General features: G+C 40.9%; 2 protein-coding genes across 2 annotated transcripts; one reads left to right on the top strand and one right to left on the bottom strand.

Annotated features, from left to right (window-relative positions):
• Positions 1-3,770: 3,770 nt before the first annotated feature.
• On the bottom strand, positions 3,771-4,956 carry LOC122200065 (olfactory receptor 52B6). The gene has a single exon (XM_042905484.1). It carries the CDS (start codon positions 4,930-4,932, stop codon positions 3,952-3,954), a length of 981 nt encoding a protein of 326 aa, XP_042761418.1. The 5' UTR covers positions 4,933-4,956; the 3' UTR covers positions 3,771-3,951.
• Positions 4,957-16,006: 11,050 nt separating this feature from the next.
• Positions 16,007-16,957, top strand: LOC122200198 (olfactory receptor 52H1-like). The gene has a single exon (XM_042905675.1). The coding sequence runs from the start codon at positions 16,010-16,012 to the stop codon at positions 16,955-16,957; it is 948 nt and encodes a 315-aa protein (XP_042761609.1). The 5' UTR covers positions 16,007-16,009.
• The last annotated feature ends 242 nt before the right edge of the window (positions 16,958-17,199 follow it).

Below are 17,199 nucleotides of genomic sequence, written 5' to 3'. Positions count from 1 at the left end.
TGTGGTTTTCTCAGGAATGTTGCAATACCAATCAGAAAATTGAAAGAGGAAGGAATGTGTATCCCAAGCAAGGAAGAGCTGTGATAGGACCTTGAACAGCAAATACAAAGGGCTTGGATATTGCTAGAGGCCAGTAGATGGTGATGTTGAGGCCTCGGCCTCAGGGATGTTTATTCTTCCTTCCTGATTTAACACAAAGAAAAACATCTTAAAAACTTAGATCAATCTGAGGGTTGATGGGGGGTGGGAGGGAGGGGAGGGTGGGTGATGGGTACTGAGGAGGACACCTGTTGGGATGAGCACTGGGTGTTGTATGGAAACCAATTTGACAATAAATTTCATATTAAAATAAAAAAATAAAAAATAAAGAAAAACATGCCCACATCCCATATGTTCAAAATAATTAACTAGGAGAGTCGAATTGAAGCATAACAGCATGGTTAATAGTCAAGTATTGATTAAGTTTGGTTTTACAGCTTAACCTTCCCCCATATCACAGAGTCAATACATCCAATTGTTTTTAGGATCCAAATATTTTTTTTAAACGTTTATTTATTTTTGAGACAGAGAGAGACAGAGCATGAACAGGGGAGGGTCAGAGAGAGAGAGGGAGACACAGAATCGCAAACAGGCTCCAGGCTCTGAGCTGTCAGCACAGAGCCCGACGCGGGGCTTGAACTCACGCACCGCGAGATCATGACCTGAGCGGAAGTCGGACGCTTAACCGACTGAGCCATCCAGGCGCCCCAGGATCCAAATATTTTTGTAAGCATCTAGGAAGTCCCAGAGTCCATCATTATGCATTTAAGACACAAAGGAGCCTGGGAGAACTCGACTGGCTTGTGGAGAATAGCTGAAGCCCATTTTGTCCAAAAGGGGCGTAGAATGTTGGAGTGATGCCCCAGAATCAAGTGAGCGACCCTCTGCTTCAGAGAAGGCCAGCCCTTCCCCCACCGAAAAGACAACAATTAGTTTTCCATCATACCTCCATCCTCAGGATGCTCACCACCACTCACTGCTTTGAGACCTTCACAAACAATGTCACTATGCATTTTATCTCTGTTTTGTCACATACAAGAAGCTCATGATTCGAAGTCATTGCTCAGACTCTCATCTCCATAAGGCCCTGGATATCCCTAGTTTTGATTCCACATACCACCCCTGTCCAAATTTTGAAATTCTTCACTGGACATTCTGGGACTTATAGTCAGCTGTCAGAAAAACTCAATTTCTTGGAATATTTTCTTTCCTTTCTTGGTCTTGCTCCTGACTCTTTGTTTCTGTCTCTGTCTCTGCCCCCCCATAATTCTCTTATCATGATTCTTGATATTTCAAGACCTAGGGGTGTCTAGGTGGCTCAGTTGGTTAGGCATCCGACTTTGGCTAAGGTCATGATCTCACGATTCCTGAGTTCGAGCCCCACAGCAGGCTCTGTGCTGACAGCTCAGAGCCTGGAGCCTGCTTTGGATTCTGTCTGTCTGTCTGTCTCTCTCTCTCTCTGTCCTTCCCTCACTCACACTGTCTCTCTCTGTCTCTCAAAAAATGAATAAATGTTAAAAATATATAGTTTTTAATTCAAGACCTAAGCTGAAGTTGGACGCTTAACCAACTGAGTCACCCAGGTGCTCTGTCAGCACAGAGCCCACTTTGGAACTTCTGTCCTTCTCTCTCTACCTTCCCCCCCACTCAAAAAATAAACATTAAAAAATTTATAATAGTGACAAATTTGGTAGCAACAAAATATCCATTAAAACACCATTTATTTTGTTTTGTCAGGCTAATCTCTTAAATAATCAAAACAACTCTGCAGTAGGTGTTGCTACTTTTTTACAGAGAAGGAAAAGAAATTTAAAGAGGTTCCATATTGCCTAGTGACAAACGGCTGGTATGTACTGAATATGGTGACTTTCTCTAAGTCAAGTCTGAGTGGCTTTAAAGCCTTTGTGGAACTTGGGGAAGTTTCCACTCCTAGTAAGCATATGGGTATGGCATTGGGGCTCAGGGATTCAGACTTCATTCAAGTTTTTCAAATACATTAGTTTGTATAATACTATGGCAATTGTACTTGCCATAATTACTAAACTTGTGCACATGTTGTTTTGTATCTGTGAAGGTAAGTCTGGAAAGCAATTTCCTTTGTGGTTGCTGGATCAAAGGAGAAATGCATGAGAATTAGGTTGAGGTATTTCCAAATTCCACAAAAATTCTGTTGTATTTTATATTCATGAGTAATGTATGAAAGAGCTTGTTTTCTTAATTGTTTGCCAACATGATGTTGATCCTTTTCATTATTGCCAATCTGATAGGTGAGGAATGGTAACTAGGCTATAGCCTTAATTTCATTTCACTTATTAATAGTTAAGCATATTCCAACTGACTTTGTCATCTTTCGTCAGACTCTTGATCATTTTTTCCCCCTACGCTTTATGGGCTCCTTGTGTATTAGGAAAAATTAACCATTCATCTGTAATATAATTTGAAAATACTTCTTCCCAGTTTGACATTGGCTTTTGACTTTCCTTATGGTGATTTTTTTGGTTTTGGTTTTTTTTTTGCCATGAAAAAAAAAGGGGGGAAGGCATTTTTTATTGGAAGATCATAGTGATGTCTCTGTGGAAGAGACATATAAACAGAAAACTGAAGGAAAGGAGAGTAATGTAAAGATTAAGAAGAGAGTGGATCATCAGAGTGCTCAGTTGGTTAAGCCTTTGACTCCTGATTTTGGCCTTAGGTCATGAGCATGGAGCCTGCTAAAGATTCTCTCCCTCCCTCTCCCTATGCCCTTCCCCTACTTGTGCATGCACAGGTGCTCTCTCTCTCTCTCTGTCTCTGTCTCTCTGTCTCTCTGTCTCTCTCTCTCTTTCAAAAAATAAAAAAGATATAGGAAGAGGATGTTTCAGGCAACCAATTAACAGGTACCAGGGATTTGAGGAGGAGATGAATTTAGTGTATCTGCAAAACAGTGATTAAGTATATGTGTTTTGTAGTAGGTGTACTTGTTTATTTTTGTTTTTATTTTAGAGAGAGAGAGAGAGAGCGTGGGAGCATGCACACAAGTGGGGGAGAGGATGGGTGGAGAGAGAATTCAAGCAGTCTCCATGTGGAGCCTTGTGCAGGACTCAATCCCACAATCCTGAGATCATGACCTGAGCCAAAATCAAGAGTTGTGTGTTTAACTGACTGAGCCACCCAGGTGCCCCTGGAGCAGATGTAATTAAAGCAACATCTACAACAATTTCTAAAGGCATTTAATTTTGATATTTAAACATTATATTTGGTTGAATTCAGTTATTATAAAAATTAGATTTTTTTTAAATCTTGTTTTCCCTTTCCTATTCCTCTATGTAGAAATAAAATTCATGTATGATTATGCAATCTGCTTGGGTCTCGGGACAACTTTTTATTAATTATGAGATAATGAGCTATTAATTGAGTTGAATGAGCTATTAATTAATAATAATTAAAGCAAGAATACAAATAAAGCTATCATTTGTCAAGCATTTATTATATACCAAGCACTTTTATACTATATATATACATAATATATATTTATACATATTGTATGTATTATAAAATATATATTATAGAATATATAATACATATCTCTCATACACACATTAAGGAGAAAATGCAAGTGGATACTGAGAAAAGTCCTGTTTGGATGGGAAACTCCAAATAACTTATCACCCTTACCCTAACCAATTTCTCCTGAGACGGTGGAGGACCAGAAGATATTGAATAATAGGTAGAAGAAGGTGGGGTGGCTGTTACTGTAGATTTCTAAGAAAAGAAATCAAAGGTGGGTTTGAGTAGAGCATGTATGTGAATTAATTGGGACATAGATGATAATAGCATAGCGATAACTGGAAGACGTAGAGACGAGGTTAGGGTGAACATAGGATCAATTAATAGATACAGAAAGGGATTAAGTTAAGGTCAAGTTGAGAACACTTATTTAGATTCCTTGGCAAGATGTGAAAACATTTGTTTAGCCCCTTCCCAAATCTGCTTGGTCCTTGCTCCATAAATAATAGGATTGAGCATAGGCGGGATGACCACATAGAGGTTGGCCAGGAGGATATGGACATAGCGTGGGATGCGTCTCCCACCGAACCTGTAGGCAAAGACAGAGAAAAGGTCAGGGATGTAGAAGAGTAAGATGACACAGACGTGGGAGCCACATGTGCTCAGGGCCTTGGACCGGGCATTTCGAGAAGGGAGGCGGAAGACAGCTCGGAGGATGTGAATGTAGGAAACAGCGATAAGGATGATGTCCAGGCCTGTGGAGAGTAGGGCAGCTGCCAACCCGTACCAGACATTGATGGAGATATCAGAACAAGAGAGACGGGCGATGCCCATGTGCTCACAAAAAGTGTGTGCAATGATGTTGATCCGGCAATAGCGCAGGCGCTTGAGAAGAAAGATGGATGGAAACATGATGATGAGGCTGCGGGTCAGGGTGGCAGCGACGATCTTCCCAATGACGGTGCTCGTGAGGACTGTGGTATATCGCAGAGGGGAGCAGATGGCCACAAAGCGGTCAAAGGCCATGGCCAGCAGGACTGCAGAGTCGGCCACAAAGAGGAAGTGGATGAAGAACATTTGGGTGAGGCAGCCATCAAAGGAAATGTGGCTGGAACCTAGCCAGAAGTTGGCCAGTGTTTTGGGCATCGTGGAAGTGGAGAGCAAGATATCTGCACTGGCCAGCATGGACAGGAATATGTACATGGGCTCGCGCAGGCTTGGCTGCGAGAGGACGATACCAATTAAAATGCCGTTCCCTGCCAGGGCGGCTACATACATGGCGCAGAAGGGGATGGAGAGCCAGATGTGCAGGTGCTCCAGCCCAGGGATGCCAGTGAGGAGGCAGCCTGTCGTGCGAGTGTCAGAGTCGTTCACGGCAGCCGTGCTCCTGGCAGATGAAAGGGCCATGATTTTCTTCAGAGCCCTCGCCTGTGCCAGAGGGGAAACATAACTTCAGACTTTGTACACACTAGCAGAGTGAACAGTTGCAAACTCTTGCAAACAACCACAAGGTCTGTACACACAGGTCCTACAACCACTATGGGGTGGGCACAGGCATATTCTCTGTAGACAATTACACACGGGCTCTGCACGATGTGCACGGTTATAGACCCTGCCCACAGAAAGGCTCTGTGTTCTTATTCAGAGGTTTTTGACATAGTTCTAAGAGCTTTGTGGGGCTCGAAAACCTTGCCAGACTCAGTACAGTGTCACAGGTTCTGAAAAGAACAGGAATAGCTAGAACACCAAAACAATCTCTATAATCTCTCCAGGTATGTGAACTGTAATGAACTCTGCAAAAGCTCAGGCTCTGCACAGAAGGGCCACAGTCTGCCACCAAGCAACAGTTACCTCTTCTTATCAGACCATGTGGAAGAGTAGGATTGGGGGCTGTGGGCACTGCAGACACTATATCTCTTTCCCCCATCACTGATGCTCTGACAAGTATGGAGGCGGTGAAGGCAGCTGTGGCATTTAGAAAGAACACTAGACATTATGTGCAAAAAAACAAAAAAAAAATCCTGGGTCAGAGATCTGCTCTGTCAATTACACTGTGTAATTTTGGACACTTCACTGTGGTTTCTAAGAAACAATTTTCTAATCTTTTAAATGAGCATGATTGTTGTCCTATTGGCATATCACATGAGATTTTGTCTTTGGAAGCCTTATTAAACTGTGTGGTGCCTCCTTAATCACCCATCTGGCTCTGAAGTGTGATGCAGTCACCAGGAACAAGAAGGAAGGTGTGGTGTGATGCTTCAGAAGGTGAGGTCCTCTGATCAGCATCACCAGCATCATTAGGGAACTTGCAGATTCTTGAACCCTACCACAAATCTCATGAGTCAGAACCTGGGCTTCGAGGCAGCAATCTACTTTTTAGCGAGGCCACCAGGTGACTCTGACTCATGCTAAAGTTTCCGAGCCACTGATACAAGACTTTTTCCCTTTCCTCCGTGTCTGGTCCAGATGCCCATCCCATCTTCCGGGATCAATAGCTTCTCAGTTCCGACTGGTTTTGCAGCATTCTCCCTGGAAATGCCTAGACTTCTGCTGCATCTAACCAGTGTGATCCTCAGCTCACATGGTCAGGATGTGGAGAAAATGACAGGACCATACAGTCGGTACTACGAATTAAGCCACTTGACCCCTCAGCCCTCTCCAACGTTCTCACAACGAACGTTCCTTGGGCAGAAGGAACCCCACTGCCCAAATTCCTATTCTTCTATCAACTGAACTTTCCTCCTGTATAACCCAGACCTCAACTTTGTCGGGAGCCAACTCCTCATACAATTATTCCACTCTGTTTACAGACTTATCTCTGCACCCATTCTCCTCTCATTTCCTCCAGTTTTAGAGAAAGCCGTGTGACTGTTTTTCCTGTGCTTCAACGATTCCTTTGTTAGAGCTGGAATACATTTTACTTCACTTAGGTATAAAAAAGCCCCTTCAAGTTATTTTACTGATTTATTTAGAGATAATATAAATCAATTGTGACTTTCTATGCTGGCAGCAAACAACTGGAAAATTAAATTTTAAAAGTTCCATTACAATATAAACATAAAAGCATACAAAATGTATGTTAACAAACCACATACTTAAAAATAAATGTAACTGAAGTTTGCAAAGCCCCTACACTGAGAGCTGCAAACTACTGCTGAGATTTTTTAGAACATAAAAAGATGGAGATGTACACCATGTATACAAGTCAGAGGACCCAAGTGATTGTTAAGACATCAGCTTTCTCAAAATAAATCTATAGTTTGCTTTTTAAATTTTAACTTATTTGAATAATAGGCAAGTAAAAATTGTATATATTCAAAGTGTACATTGTCAAATTATTGCCACAATCAAGTTAATTAACTTATTATCCAGCACCTCCCATAGTTACTTTTTGTGTGTGTGGTCTTAAATTATTTTTAAAACCAGATGGATAAATACACACACCTGTATACTTGTACATGTGCATATATACATATGTGCATATGCGTGTAACTGTGTATGTATGTCTAAAAGGATAATTTCCCCATCTATCCTCTGAATCCCCTCTTTCCTACCTCCTCAGGGACTTTGTTCTGCCAATGTATCCCCTCTCTTCTATATCTTCAGTTTCTCCTAAATTCTTGGATCTTCCTTCTTAGATCTTTTGCATTTATAAACATTCAAATCTTTATAACCTTGAAAACAAACAAAAAATAACAACAGCTGTCATAAAAATATCTTATTCTACTAATCTGTCCCACTACTTACTGTTGCGTCTTTCTTCCTTTTTTCCAAAGTCAGTCCTTCCAGCGACGCCTGGGTGGCTCAATCGGTTAAGCGTCTGACTTTGGCTCAGGTGTGAGTGTGAGTGGAAACCTTCCTATTCTCTCATTTTTGTTAGTATTCACTACATATCAACTCTATCCCAGACACCAGTGAATAAGACGCAGCAGTTCATGAGTTCGAGCCCCACGTTGGGCTCTGTGCTGACAGCTCAGAACCTGGAGCCTGCTTTGGATTCTGTGTTTCCCTTTCTCTCTGTCCCTCCCATACTCATGCTCTGTCTCTCTCTGTCTCTCAAAAATAAATATTCAAAGTCAGTCCTTCCATACACATCTCTTTGGGCTTTGACGTCTCTACCCTCCCCTGGTGCTTTTCCAGTCTCCTGATCTTCCTTTCCAGTCCATATTAAGGGTGATTCTGTCCCAGCAGGATTTGCTGTCAGGTATTTGCTATCAGGTGTCTCTAACCTCTCCTTACTGCCCGTTTCCCCTGGCTAATCTGGTCCACTGCCTTAGCTTCATTTAGCCCACCTATGCTAGTACTTTCCAAATCTATATCTGCCATCCATATTGTTTTCCAGGCTTCAGATCCACTTACCCCCATCCTCGCCCCAACTAGTCTGCAGTCCTTCCACTATCTAAGCCAGATTCTATGCATAAGTTATGTTTCCTACAGATAATTTTGAGCATGGTACTTACTTGATTACAGATACTAATTTCCTTCTGCCTGAATGATTCTCACAAATAACTTGCCCACTTGCTCTTCTAATATTGGATCAAATGCATGCCTCTGAGTTTACAATTTGCTTCCTCTATCTCCTTCCTCACTTTTATTTACCCAGTTTATATTTCTCATTCAGGAAGACTTTCTTCATCCCTCAAGGCTGGGCTATGTGCTTCTTCTGTGCACCTATGTTCCCCTGCAATTACCTCTCTCTCCACTTATCACATTGAAGTATTTTCAGCCCTAATATATTGTGAAGCTCCTTCAGGGTCGGGGCTGCGTCTTATCCACTGGTGTCTGGGATAGAGTTGACATGTAGTGAATGCTAACAAAAATGAGACAATAGGTAGGTTTCTACCCACACAGCCGTATAAGTTCACACTGTCAGGGACACACACTCATGCCATAAAAATCATGGGTTTGTAATCACAGATCCTCTGTTCTCACACTCTCTTCTTGTCCTGTGCCTTTTGCACTCATGCTTCCCACATCACTCACCACGTGCATCCTCCGCCACCTGCTCCCACCTCTGTGGGTCACATTGGCCCCTATGCAAACTTTGCTTCTCCAGTTCCGGTTCTCCTCCTAGATAGTCAGCCTCCAAGGCAGCCTTTGTTGACAGCACCTCCCTATCGCTAATCCATGGGACTTGTGTTTTCACTCCAGTTCAGGCACGCTTGATGTTCCTGCACCCCCAAACTGGGTAGCATCCCCAAAAGCCCCACTTTAGGTTTTTTCTCCGGCAGCTCCTGTTTTCAGACCCTCCGCTGCTTGTATGCCCAGTTCTCTTGCCCTCTCATTCTTGCTTCTCTGTGCTTTGGGGAAATCACCAAAAAACGTGTTCCTTCTATTCCAATGAATTTGTACTCCCACTTGTTTTTGAATCCTTTACCTGACTGTTCCATTCAGGAATGTTATCCTTTTTTTTTTAAATTTTTTTTAATGTTTATTTATTTTTGAGAGAGAGGGAGAGACAGAGAATGAGCAGGGGAGGGGCAGAGAGAGGGGGAGACACAGAATCTGTGCTGTGTGAGCTGTCAGCACAGAGCCTGATGCGGGGCTTGAACTCATGAACCACGAGATCGTGACCTGGGCTGAAATCTGATGCCCAACCAACTGAGCCACCCAGGCGCCCCGGAATGTTATCCTTTATAAATGCTCCCCCTCCCCCTACACCTGCAATAAAATAACATTTCCCCCATTGTTTCTCAATGTCTGAGGATAGAGTTGTGTGTCATTTATGATTCTTGCATCCTCCTTACCAGCCAAGGACTATTTGCTCATTAGTCTCACATCCTCACCTGTAAAGTGACCCTTCAAACTGCTCTTCCCCCATCTCACTCCACAGGAGAACAAAGTGACCTAGCCCATTCTTCCTCTTCACCCATCACTTCTCCTTGAACGTTGCTACAAAGCTGTCTACTTATCTTGTACCCATTTCCCATCCATTCCTCCATATTAGTCACCTCTTCTCCATCCTGAAAATGTGTGACCCACACTTACCTCCCTGAGGCCTCCTTCTCAGAATCACAGTTTCTCAAGTCAACATTTCATACACAGCTCAACTTCCTCCATATATAGAGTTGAATCTTGGGCCTTGCTCCATATGGTGTTTATTTCCTCTTCTCCTTTGGGAATGGGGATTCTCCTCCCTTGGTGTCCCCTTTCCTCCCTTAGTTTCAAATCCCTTCCCTGCCATCTGGGCCGATATGCTTCTGTTCAACACAAGGATCTAAGGCAGGCAAGGATATGCTCTGGCATAGAGCCAGAGAGAAGAAATCTATTGATAGACACTGAGCATCTTAGGGAGTGGGCAGTGGTGGTCAGCACCAACTCAGAGGCTCTTAGCATGAGAGTTTCCTTTGAACCTGTTTTTGCATTTCCTGCTTCAATACTCATTCTCCTCCATGCCTTCAACCCCCCTCTCTCTTCTCTCTTCCTCTCATCATTTTGTCTTCCCTAAGGCATTTTCCTCTTGGGCTTCTTTCATTCATTATCTGCCTAGTGCCTGTCTTCAAATCTCTGTGTCTTTTTAACCTTCACTCTCTTTTCACTCCTTCACTGCCCCTAAAAATCTATTGCACTCATATAGCATCAGGAAGGAAAGGATATATAGGAATCATTGTCCCTAGTCTTGCTCATTCAACAATTTGACAAGATTGATCCCTTTTTTGGTAAGCATTTCAGGTAAATAGGTAAGGGAATCATGTCCTCTTACCATGAGCGGGTACTAGTAATTACCATAAAGTAGTGATACAAAGTGCTATGGAATCCAGAGGCCAGAAGAATAATTCTGCCTGGTAAAGTTAGGGGAGGCTTCACAAAGTGTCAGATTGCAGCTGGGACTGAAATGGATGTGGTGTGCACACATGTGTGTGTCCATGTGTGTTTATGACTTTTTAAAGTGCCAACTGAGACAATGAATGTGAAAGAACTTTAGAAGTTTCCATTGATTGAATTGCCTATTCTTGTGCTAGCACCACATGTTCTTGATCACTATGGCTTTATAACAAGTTTTAAAGCCAGGAAGTATGAGGGGCGCCTGGGTGGCTCAGTCTGTTAAGCATCAGACTCCGGCTCAGGTCATGATCTCACAGTTTGAGAGTTCGAGCCCAGCGTGGGGCTCTGTGCTGACAGCTCAGAGCCTGGAGCCTGCTTCGCATTCTGTGTCTCCTTCTCTCTCTGCTCCTCCCCTGCTCATGCTCTATCTCTCTCTGTCTCAAAAATAAATGAAACATTAAAAAAAAATTAAAGTCAGGAAGTACAAGTCCTATTTTACTCTTTTAGAGTTGATTTGACTCTTCTGCATCCCTTGTGACTCCATATGGATTTTAGCATCAGTTTGTTAATTTTCTTTTTTTGTTTGTTTGTTTATTTATTTATTTTGAGAGAGAGAAAAAGTGCAAGCTGGGGAGGGGCAGAAAGATAGGGAGAGAGAATCCCAAGCAGGCTATGCACCGCCAGCAAGGAGCCCGATGTGGGGCTTAAATGCACAATCCGTGAGATCATGACCTGAGCTGAAGTCCGACGTCCAATTGATGAACCACCCAGGTGCCCCTAGTTTGCTAATTTCTGTGAAGAATTCTGCTGTGATTCTGGTAGGGATTGAGTTGAATCTGCAGATCAGTTTAGGAAGTATTGTCATCTTCACAGTGTTGAGTTTTCCATCCCTGAACATGGGAAATTTTCCCATTTATTTAGATCTCTTTTAATTTTTTTCAACAATATTTTCTATCTCTCAGAGTATAAAATTTATACTTCTTAAACTTCTTCCTAAGTATTTTATTCTTTATGATGTTCTTATAAATTGAATCATTTTTCTAATTTGTTATTAGATTGTTCATTACAAATGAATAGAAATATAAACAATTTTGTATATTGATCTTAAATATTGTATATTGACCTTCAACCTTGATAAACTCATTTGCTAGTTCTAATAATTATTTTTAGTGGATTCCTTAGGAATTTCTATATCAAGGTCAGGTCCTCTATAAATTGAGATAGTTTTACTTATTCTCTTCCAATCTAGATGCCTTTTATTTTTTATTTTTGCCTAATTTCCTTGGCTAAGACCTCCAGTACACTGTTGAATAAAAGTGGCAAAAGCCTGTATATACATATACGTATATGTACACACATGTATGTACATATGTGTACACGTATGTGTATGTACATATATGTATATGTATCCTGTATATACATACATATATATTCTTTATTATATACAAGAGCCAATAATAATAAACATTTTTTGAGCATTTACTACATGTTTTGTAAGTTCAGGAAGTAACTCATGTTTATTAGAAAGAGTTGTAACTCAAGGGGCACCTGGGTGGCCCAGTCAGTTGAGCATCAGACTCTTGGTTTTGGCTCAGGTCATGATCTCAGTGTTCATGAGTTTGAGTCCCGCATCAGGCTTGTGCCAACTGTGTGGAGCCTGCTTGGGATTCTCTCTCTCCCTCTCTCTCTGCCCCTCCCCTGCTCTTTCTCTCTCTCTCTCAAAATAAATAAATAAACATTTTTAAAAATAAAAAAAAAAGTAAGAGCTGTAACTCAACACTACTTATCATGATATAGCATTCTAGAATGGTATATATCTGCTCCATTTTCAACAAGTCATTTTATAATTACATTTGTTTGTTCCAAAGAATTATAATATTGATGGCTTAATAAAGAGGACAGACAATAGTAAAGATAGTTTTTATGTCTGTGAGTCACTGTTTCTTAGGGATATTTTGTTTACCTGTTTTTCCACTCAGAGTATATTTATTTTATATCCCAAATTGTCTGTGTCAAGAACTGTGAGGAGTATGAAATTTTCTTCTACTTGCAAACTAACAAGTTATTCATTTCATGGTGGCTGGTGGAAGACACAGGAATCCTAGGTCAGAGACAAAGGAGAATTTAGTACAAACAGCCATAGTAGATTTCTCTAGATTTAATTGATGTCCTTTTTCTGACCCAGAGTCCTGTCCAGGAAACCTCATTATATTGAGTTGTCATGTCTCCCTTAGGCTCTTCTTGGATACAGCAGTATAGTTTTAAAATGTTTCAATGTGTTACTATTTTACTTTGATTTTTTTAAATGGAGTTTTTATGTATACCATGTGTTTTTAATTTAAAATGTTAAATTTCTTTTTCTATATTGTTGGAATGAACCAGATTGGTGTCCCTGTGTGCTCAATTTGATTTTTTGCTACAGAATTTCCACTCTGACTGGTTGAGATGAGAGAAAGTCAATTTCATGTAAGTTGCTGAGAGATCTGCAAGAACTCGGGGACATAGCAGAGACAAAAGAGTATATCTTTAGGGAAGCAGGAAGTTACTTTACCCATTTTTCTGTGCCACAGTTGATACACCCAGCTTTACAACCTTTAATAGCTGGTCTATTTTCCCTGAAGGTATTCTGAACTTGTTATTTTTATCTGATTCAGTGAAATGGAGAGCTTAGTTAGCACCACAAAATTACAATGTAACTTCAGCTCTTTCTGTAGTATGCAAAGCTTGCTCTTCCCTATATGTTTATTATACTGTTACACAAGACAATTCAAATGTGAAAGGTGTAAGACACTAAGACTAGAAGTAGTTCTTTTTAGCGATGCATTTAATAGAATCAATAAAATGAAAGAAAACAAGGGAAGTGAGAGAAAGCTGTTTCAAGAAGAACTTTAAGGTTTCTGCCATAAGCCTCTGAACATTAATGATACATCTCCAGCCCTATGGTAAACATTGAATAGTCTGCAATGACCTGAGGAAGTGGTTTATGCAAAAGTTTAACTCTTCTTGCTCAGAAGTCAGAATTTCTTCAGTCTAAGAAGTACCTCGATGCAGTTACAACTAGAAACCGGAAAGCCCTATCCAATGGGCTAAAAGGTGATGTTTATATCTACAAGCATATGATCAGAACTTACCCACATCCCTAACCAGTCTACTGTCTTTTCTCCAAACATTCACATAAACATTTGGGATCCAGAATTTAAAGGGTTATTATCACACCATTCTCCCCAGTCAGAACCAGGAGCCTAGTTACTTTAATTTGTTTTTTCTTTCAAAAATTATTTTTTGATGATCTGTGAATGACTAGTCTACACAGGAATTCTAGCACTTCCTGGTTTCTCCTCTCTATCTAAAACTCTGAATCAAAGCATGTTTATATATGATGTCATTTCTAGATCAGGAAAATATTAATGTAAACATTTACGCACTAATCCTAATAGTATTCACTGTTGACTGGAGTCCCTGGAGTCTCCCTATATTTCAGAGCCCTCACTTTGAAGTCTTTCCATCCCCTGAGAAAAACAATGAGAAATAAAAAGTTATGCTGTGCAGGTGTGTCTGTCTTTCCTGGGTGGAATTAAATTTCTTTGTTCCCATCCCTCACCTCTCATCTAGGTATGCTTCTTTCTTTTTACATGTCCTCCCCAATGGTGTTACCTCCTGCACCTTTCTGTTCTCATCTTGAACTTATCCTCTTCAAGCCCTTTATTGGTTTTCTAACATCGGAATAAGGTGTCTGTGAGTATTATCTGAATGTGGTAATTGTGATAGGGGTCTTGGGGAGACAGATGGGGAAGATCCAGAAAAAGGTTATGGTAGCTAGATTAATGAATGGCCCTGCAAAGATATGCATACCCTAACCCCTAGAACCTGCTCGTAAGTTATTTATATGTCAAAGGAGATTTATGGTTGCTAATCACTTGACTTTAAAATAGGGATATTATACTGGATTATCTGAGTGAGTCTGATGTAATTGCAGTGGTCTTATAAGTAGAAGAGGGAGACAGAAAAGTTTGTAGAGAGAGACAGAGATGTGACTACAGAGGTTAGAATGAGATTTGAAAAAAAACACTCAATTCACTTTTATTGTCTTTGAAGATGGTGGAAGCAAAAATAAGCCAAGGATATTTGTGTGTGTGTGTGTGTGTGTGTGTGTGTGTGTGTACACAGATATATATATTCAATACTTTCTGGCCCAAAGAGGACACAGTGAAAAAATAAGTAAACAATGGAATAACAGTTTTATTCCTTAGATTGTATGAATGGTTATTCTATGTGAAATCTTGCCTTCTTTTACTCTGGAAGAGAAACATGAGAACAGAAAATTTGTCTTCGAGAGGGATTCCCAATCATTAACAGAAGATGCTCATATATCTAGGAAAGAGAATCCAGGAAAATCATGTAAAATTCAATACAGCCATCTGATTTTTTTTTTTGGTAAAATGATTAAGAGCTGTGATTTTAAGCAGGGGAATGGACTGCATGGTTTAGGATTACTGGAGAAGGTTTCCTGGAGACATTAGTGCTTGTAAGGATCAGGAGCAAGGAATAGAATTTACACATGTTGAGAGAAGACAATATTGCACTGATAGAAAAGGCAGCAATCCAAGCAATGAGATGTAGGAATGATGGAGAAATCTATGGAAGCCTATATGGATGCCTTGTAGGGAAGAATGAGAGACACATTCACATAGGTAGAACTAAAATATGAAAGGAAACTATTGCCTCCCAAGCAGGAGATAAAATATATTCTGTAGGTGTAATGGCAGTTACAAATTTTTAAATAAGGTTGTGAGTGTCTTAATAATTTCATATTTTAAGAGAGAAATCTGGCAGCATGAGATAAAGAAAAACGCTTGCAAGATACTGAAAGAATGGAATGGATGTCTTATTGCATGGCTCCAATAAGCGATTAATGATTAATGATTTGAAGCGATTAGGTGAGGAAGTGGAGAAGAAGTGGAGTAGGCAGATCAAACAGGGATTTTAAAGAGGATCAGAAGAGCTGGCAGATGAGACACAGGGACTGAAAGAGAAAGAAGAGCCCCAGTCAACCCTCAGATCACCATGCTCCAGTGGTGGGAGAATGATGTGATGAAAGAATAAGGTAGCTGGTCAGGAAGTTGGCAGGTGAAAAAATAATGAGTTGTGGAGAATTGTTGAATTGACCGAAGAATATTTAGGTGAAAATTTTCCTCCAGATATTGAAGAAGTGGGGCAAATAGGCAGTAGTAGGCTGGTTTTCCAGAGTCCTAATGATGCACTGGCAATAAGGAATGCAGATTTGCTAATTCGCACCTGACCCCTGTTATTTCTTTGAATGGATATCTCAGTAAGATGTTACTGAGACTTATGCCAGGTAGGATACTCAATACTTACAGCTTTGAGAAATTTCAGACTGAACTTGGAACTTTAGTTGACAACAAGGGGCCAGTAATGATCCCAGGTCATGGATCTGGTGGGACATAGTCCCAATATAGTAACAATACCGTTATGGTAATGTCTATAGATAGGGAATTATTGATTTAGTTGATGTCTCTTGGCAGCCTTTGGTAAATGCTACAGAGATTGTGACAAGAAGTAGGTTGTGTTTGCCTTAGTGTTTGTTATGTGTTGGGAATGAAAGGATTTTAGTTCTGGAAAAGACTTAAAGGGAATTTATGGCCACTCAGTTCTAGGAAAAAAAATTACATTTTGTCTTCAAGGAATTACAGTTACCACGATGGCCACATTGAATCTGACAAGTTTCAATCCAGGTTCTTTCATTTTGGTGGGGATCCCAGGGCTGGAGCAATTCCACATCTGGATTGGGATTCCTTTCTTCACTATCTATCTGGTGGCCCTTGCTGGTAATGGCATCCTTCTTTACCTCATCACTGTGGACCACAGCCTCCACGAACCCCTGTTCTTCTTTCTCTCCATGTTGGCCTCTGCAGACCTCGTATTGTGCACCACGTGTGTCCCCAAAACACTTGGCATATTCTGGTTGAAAGCTCAGAAAATCACTTTTCCTGGTTGCCTTACCCAGTTGTTCTTTCTTCACTTCAGCTTTTTTCTGGACTCCGCCATTTTGTTGGGCATGGCATTTGACCGTTACATGGCCATTTGCTGCCCTTTGAGATACACAAGTGTTTTGACACCAAGGACAATTGTCAAGATCATGGTGGGCATTGTGGGTCGGAGCTTTGGTGTCATTTTGCCTGTTGTTTTCCTGGTGAAGCGTTTGCCCTTCTGCAAGTCACATATCATCCCTCACACATACTGTGAACATATAGGGGTTGCCCGACTCGCCTGTGCTGACATCTCCATCAACATCTGGTATGGTTTTGCTGTGCCTGTGATGACTATTATCTCAGACCTGGTCCTCATTGGTATTTCCTATGCTCTCATCCTTCATGCTGTTTTCCATCTTCCATCCAGAGATGCCTGCCAGAAAGCCCTCAGCACCTGCGGTTCCCATGTCTGTGTCATTCTCATATTCTACACACCAGCCATGTTCTCTGTCCTCACTCATCGCTTCGGACACAATATCTCTCGCACCTTTCACATCATGTTTGCCAACCTCTATGTGGCAATCCCTCCTGCACTCAATCCCATCATTTATGGTGTAAAAACCAAGCAGATCAGGGACAAGGTCATCCTCCTACTCTTTCCTAAAGGGATGAAGTGACTCTGGGCTGAGAACATGGAGAGAAAAAATTATGAAAAGTCAAGTAATCATATTGATTTAATAGAATTTCTTATGTAAATCAGTAGCAGGAAGCCCTCCAATACGGATTCAATTCCCATGAATTTCAAGACCTTAATTCTGTTGGAGAAAATCATTGGTAGAATTACAGTAAGAAAGGTAAGGATTTTTCAAGTCCCTAGAAAATGGCAGACATCAGATGGAAGTATCCTAATTTTCTATGA

The sequence above is a fragment of the Panthera leo genome, chromosome D1 (genome assembly GCF_018350215.1).
Source record: "Panthera leo isolate Ple1 chromosome D1, P.leo_Ple1_pat1.1, whole genome shotgun sequence".
Lineage (NCBI taxonomy): Eukaryota > Metazoa > Chordata > Mammalia > Carnivora > Felidae > Panthera > Panthera leo.
This window is presented reverse-complemented; position numbering and strand designations above follow the sequence as displayed.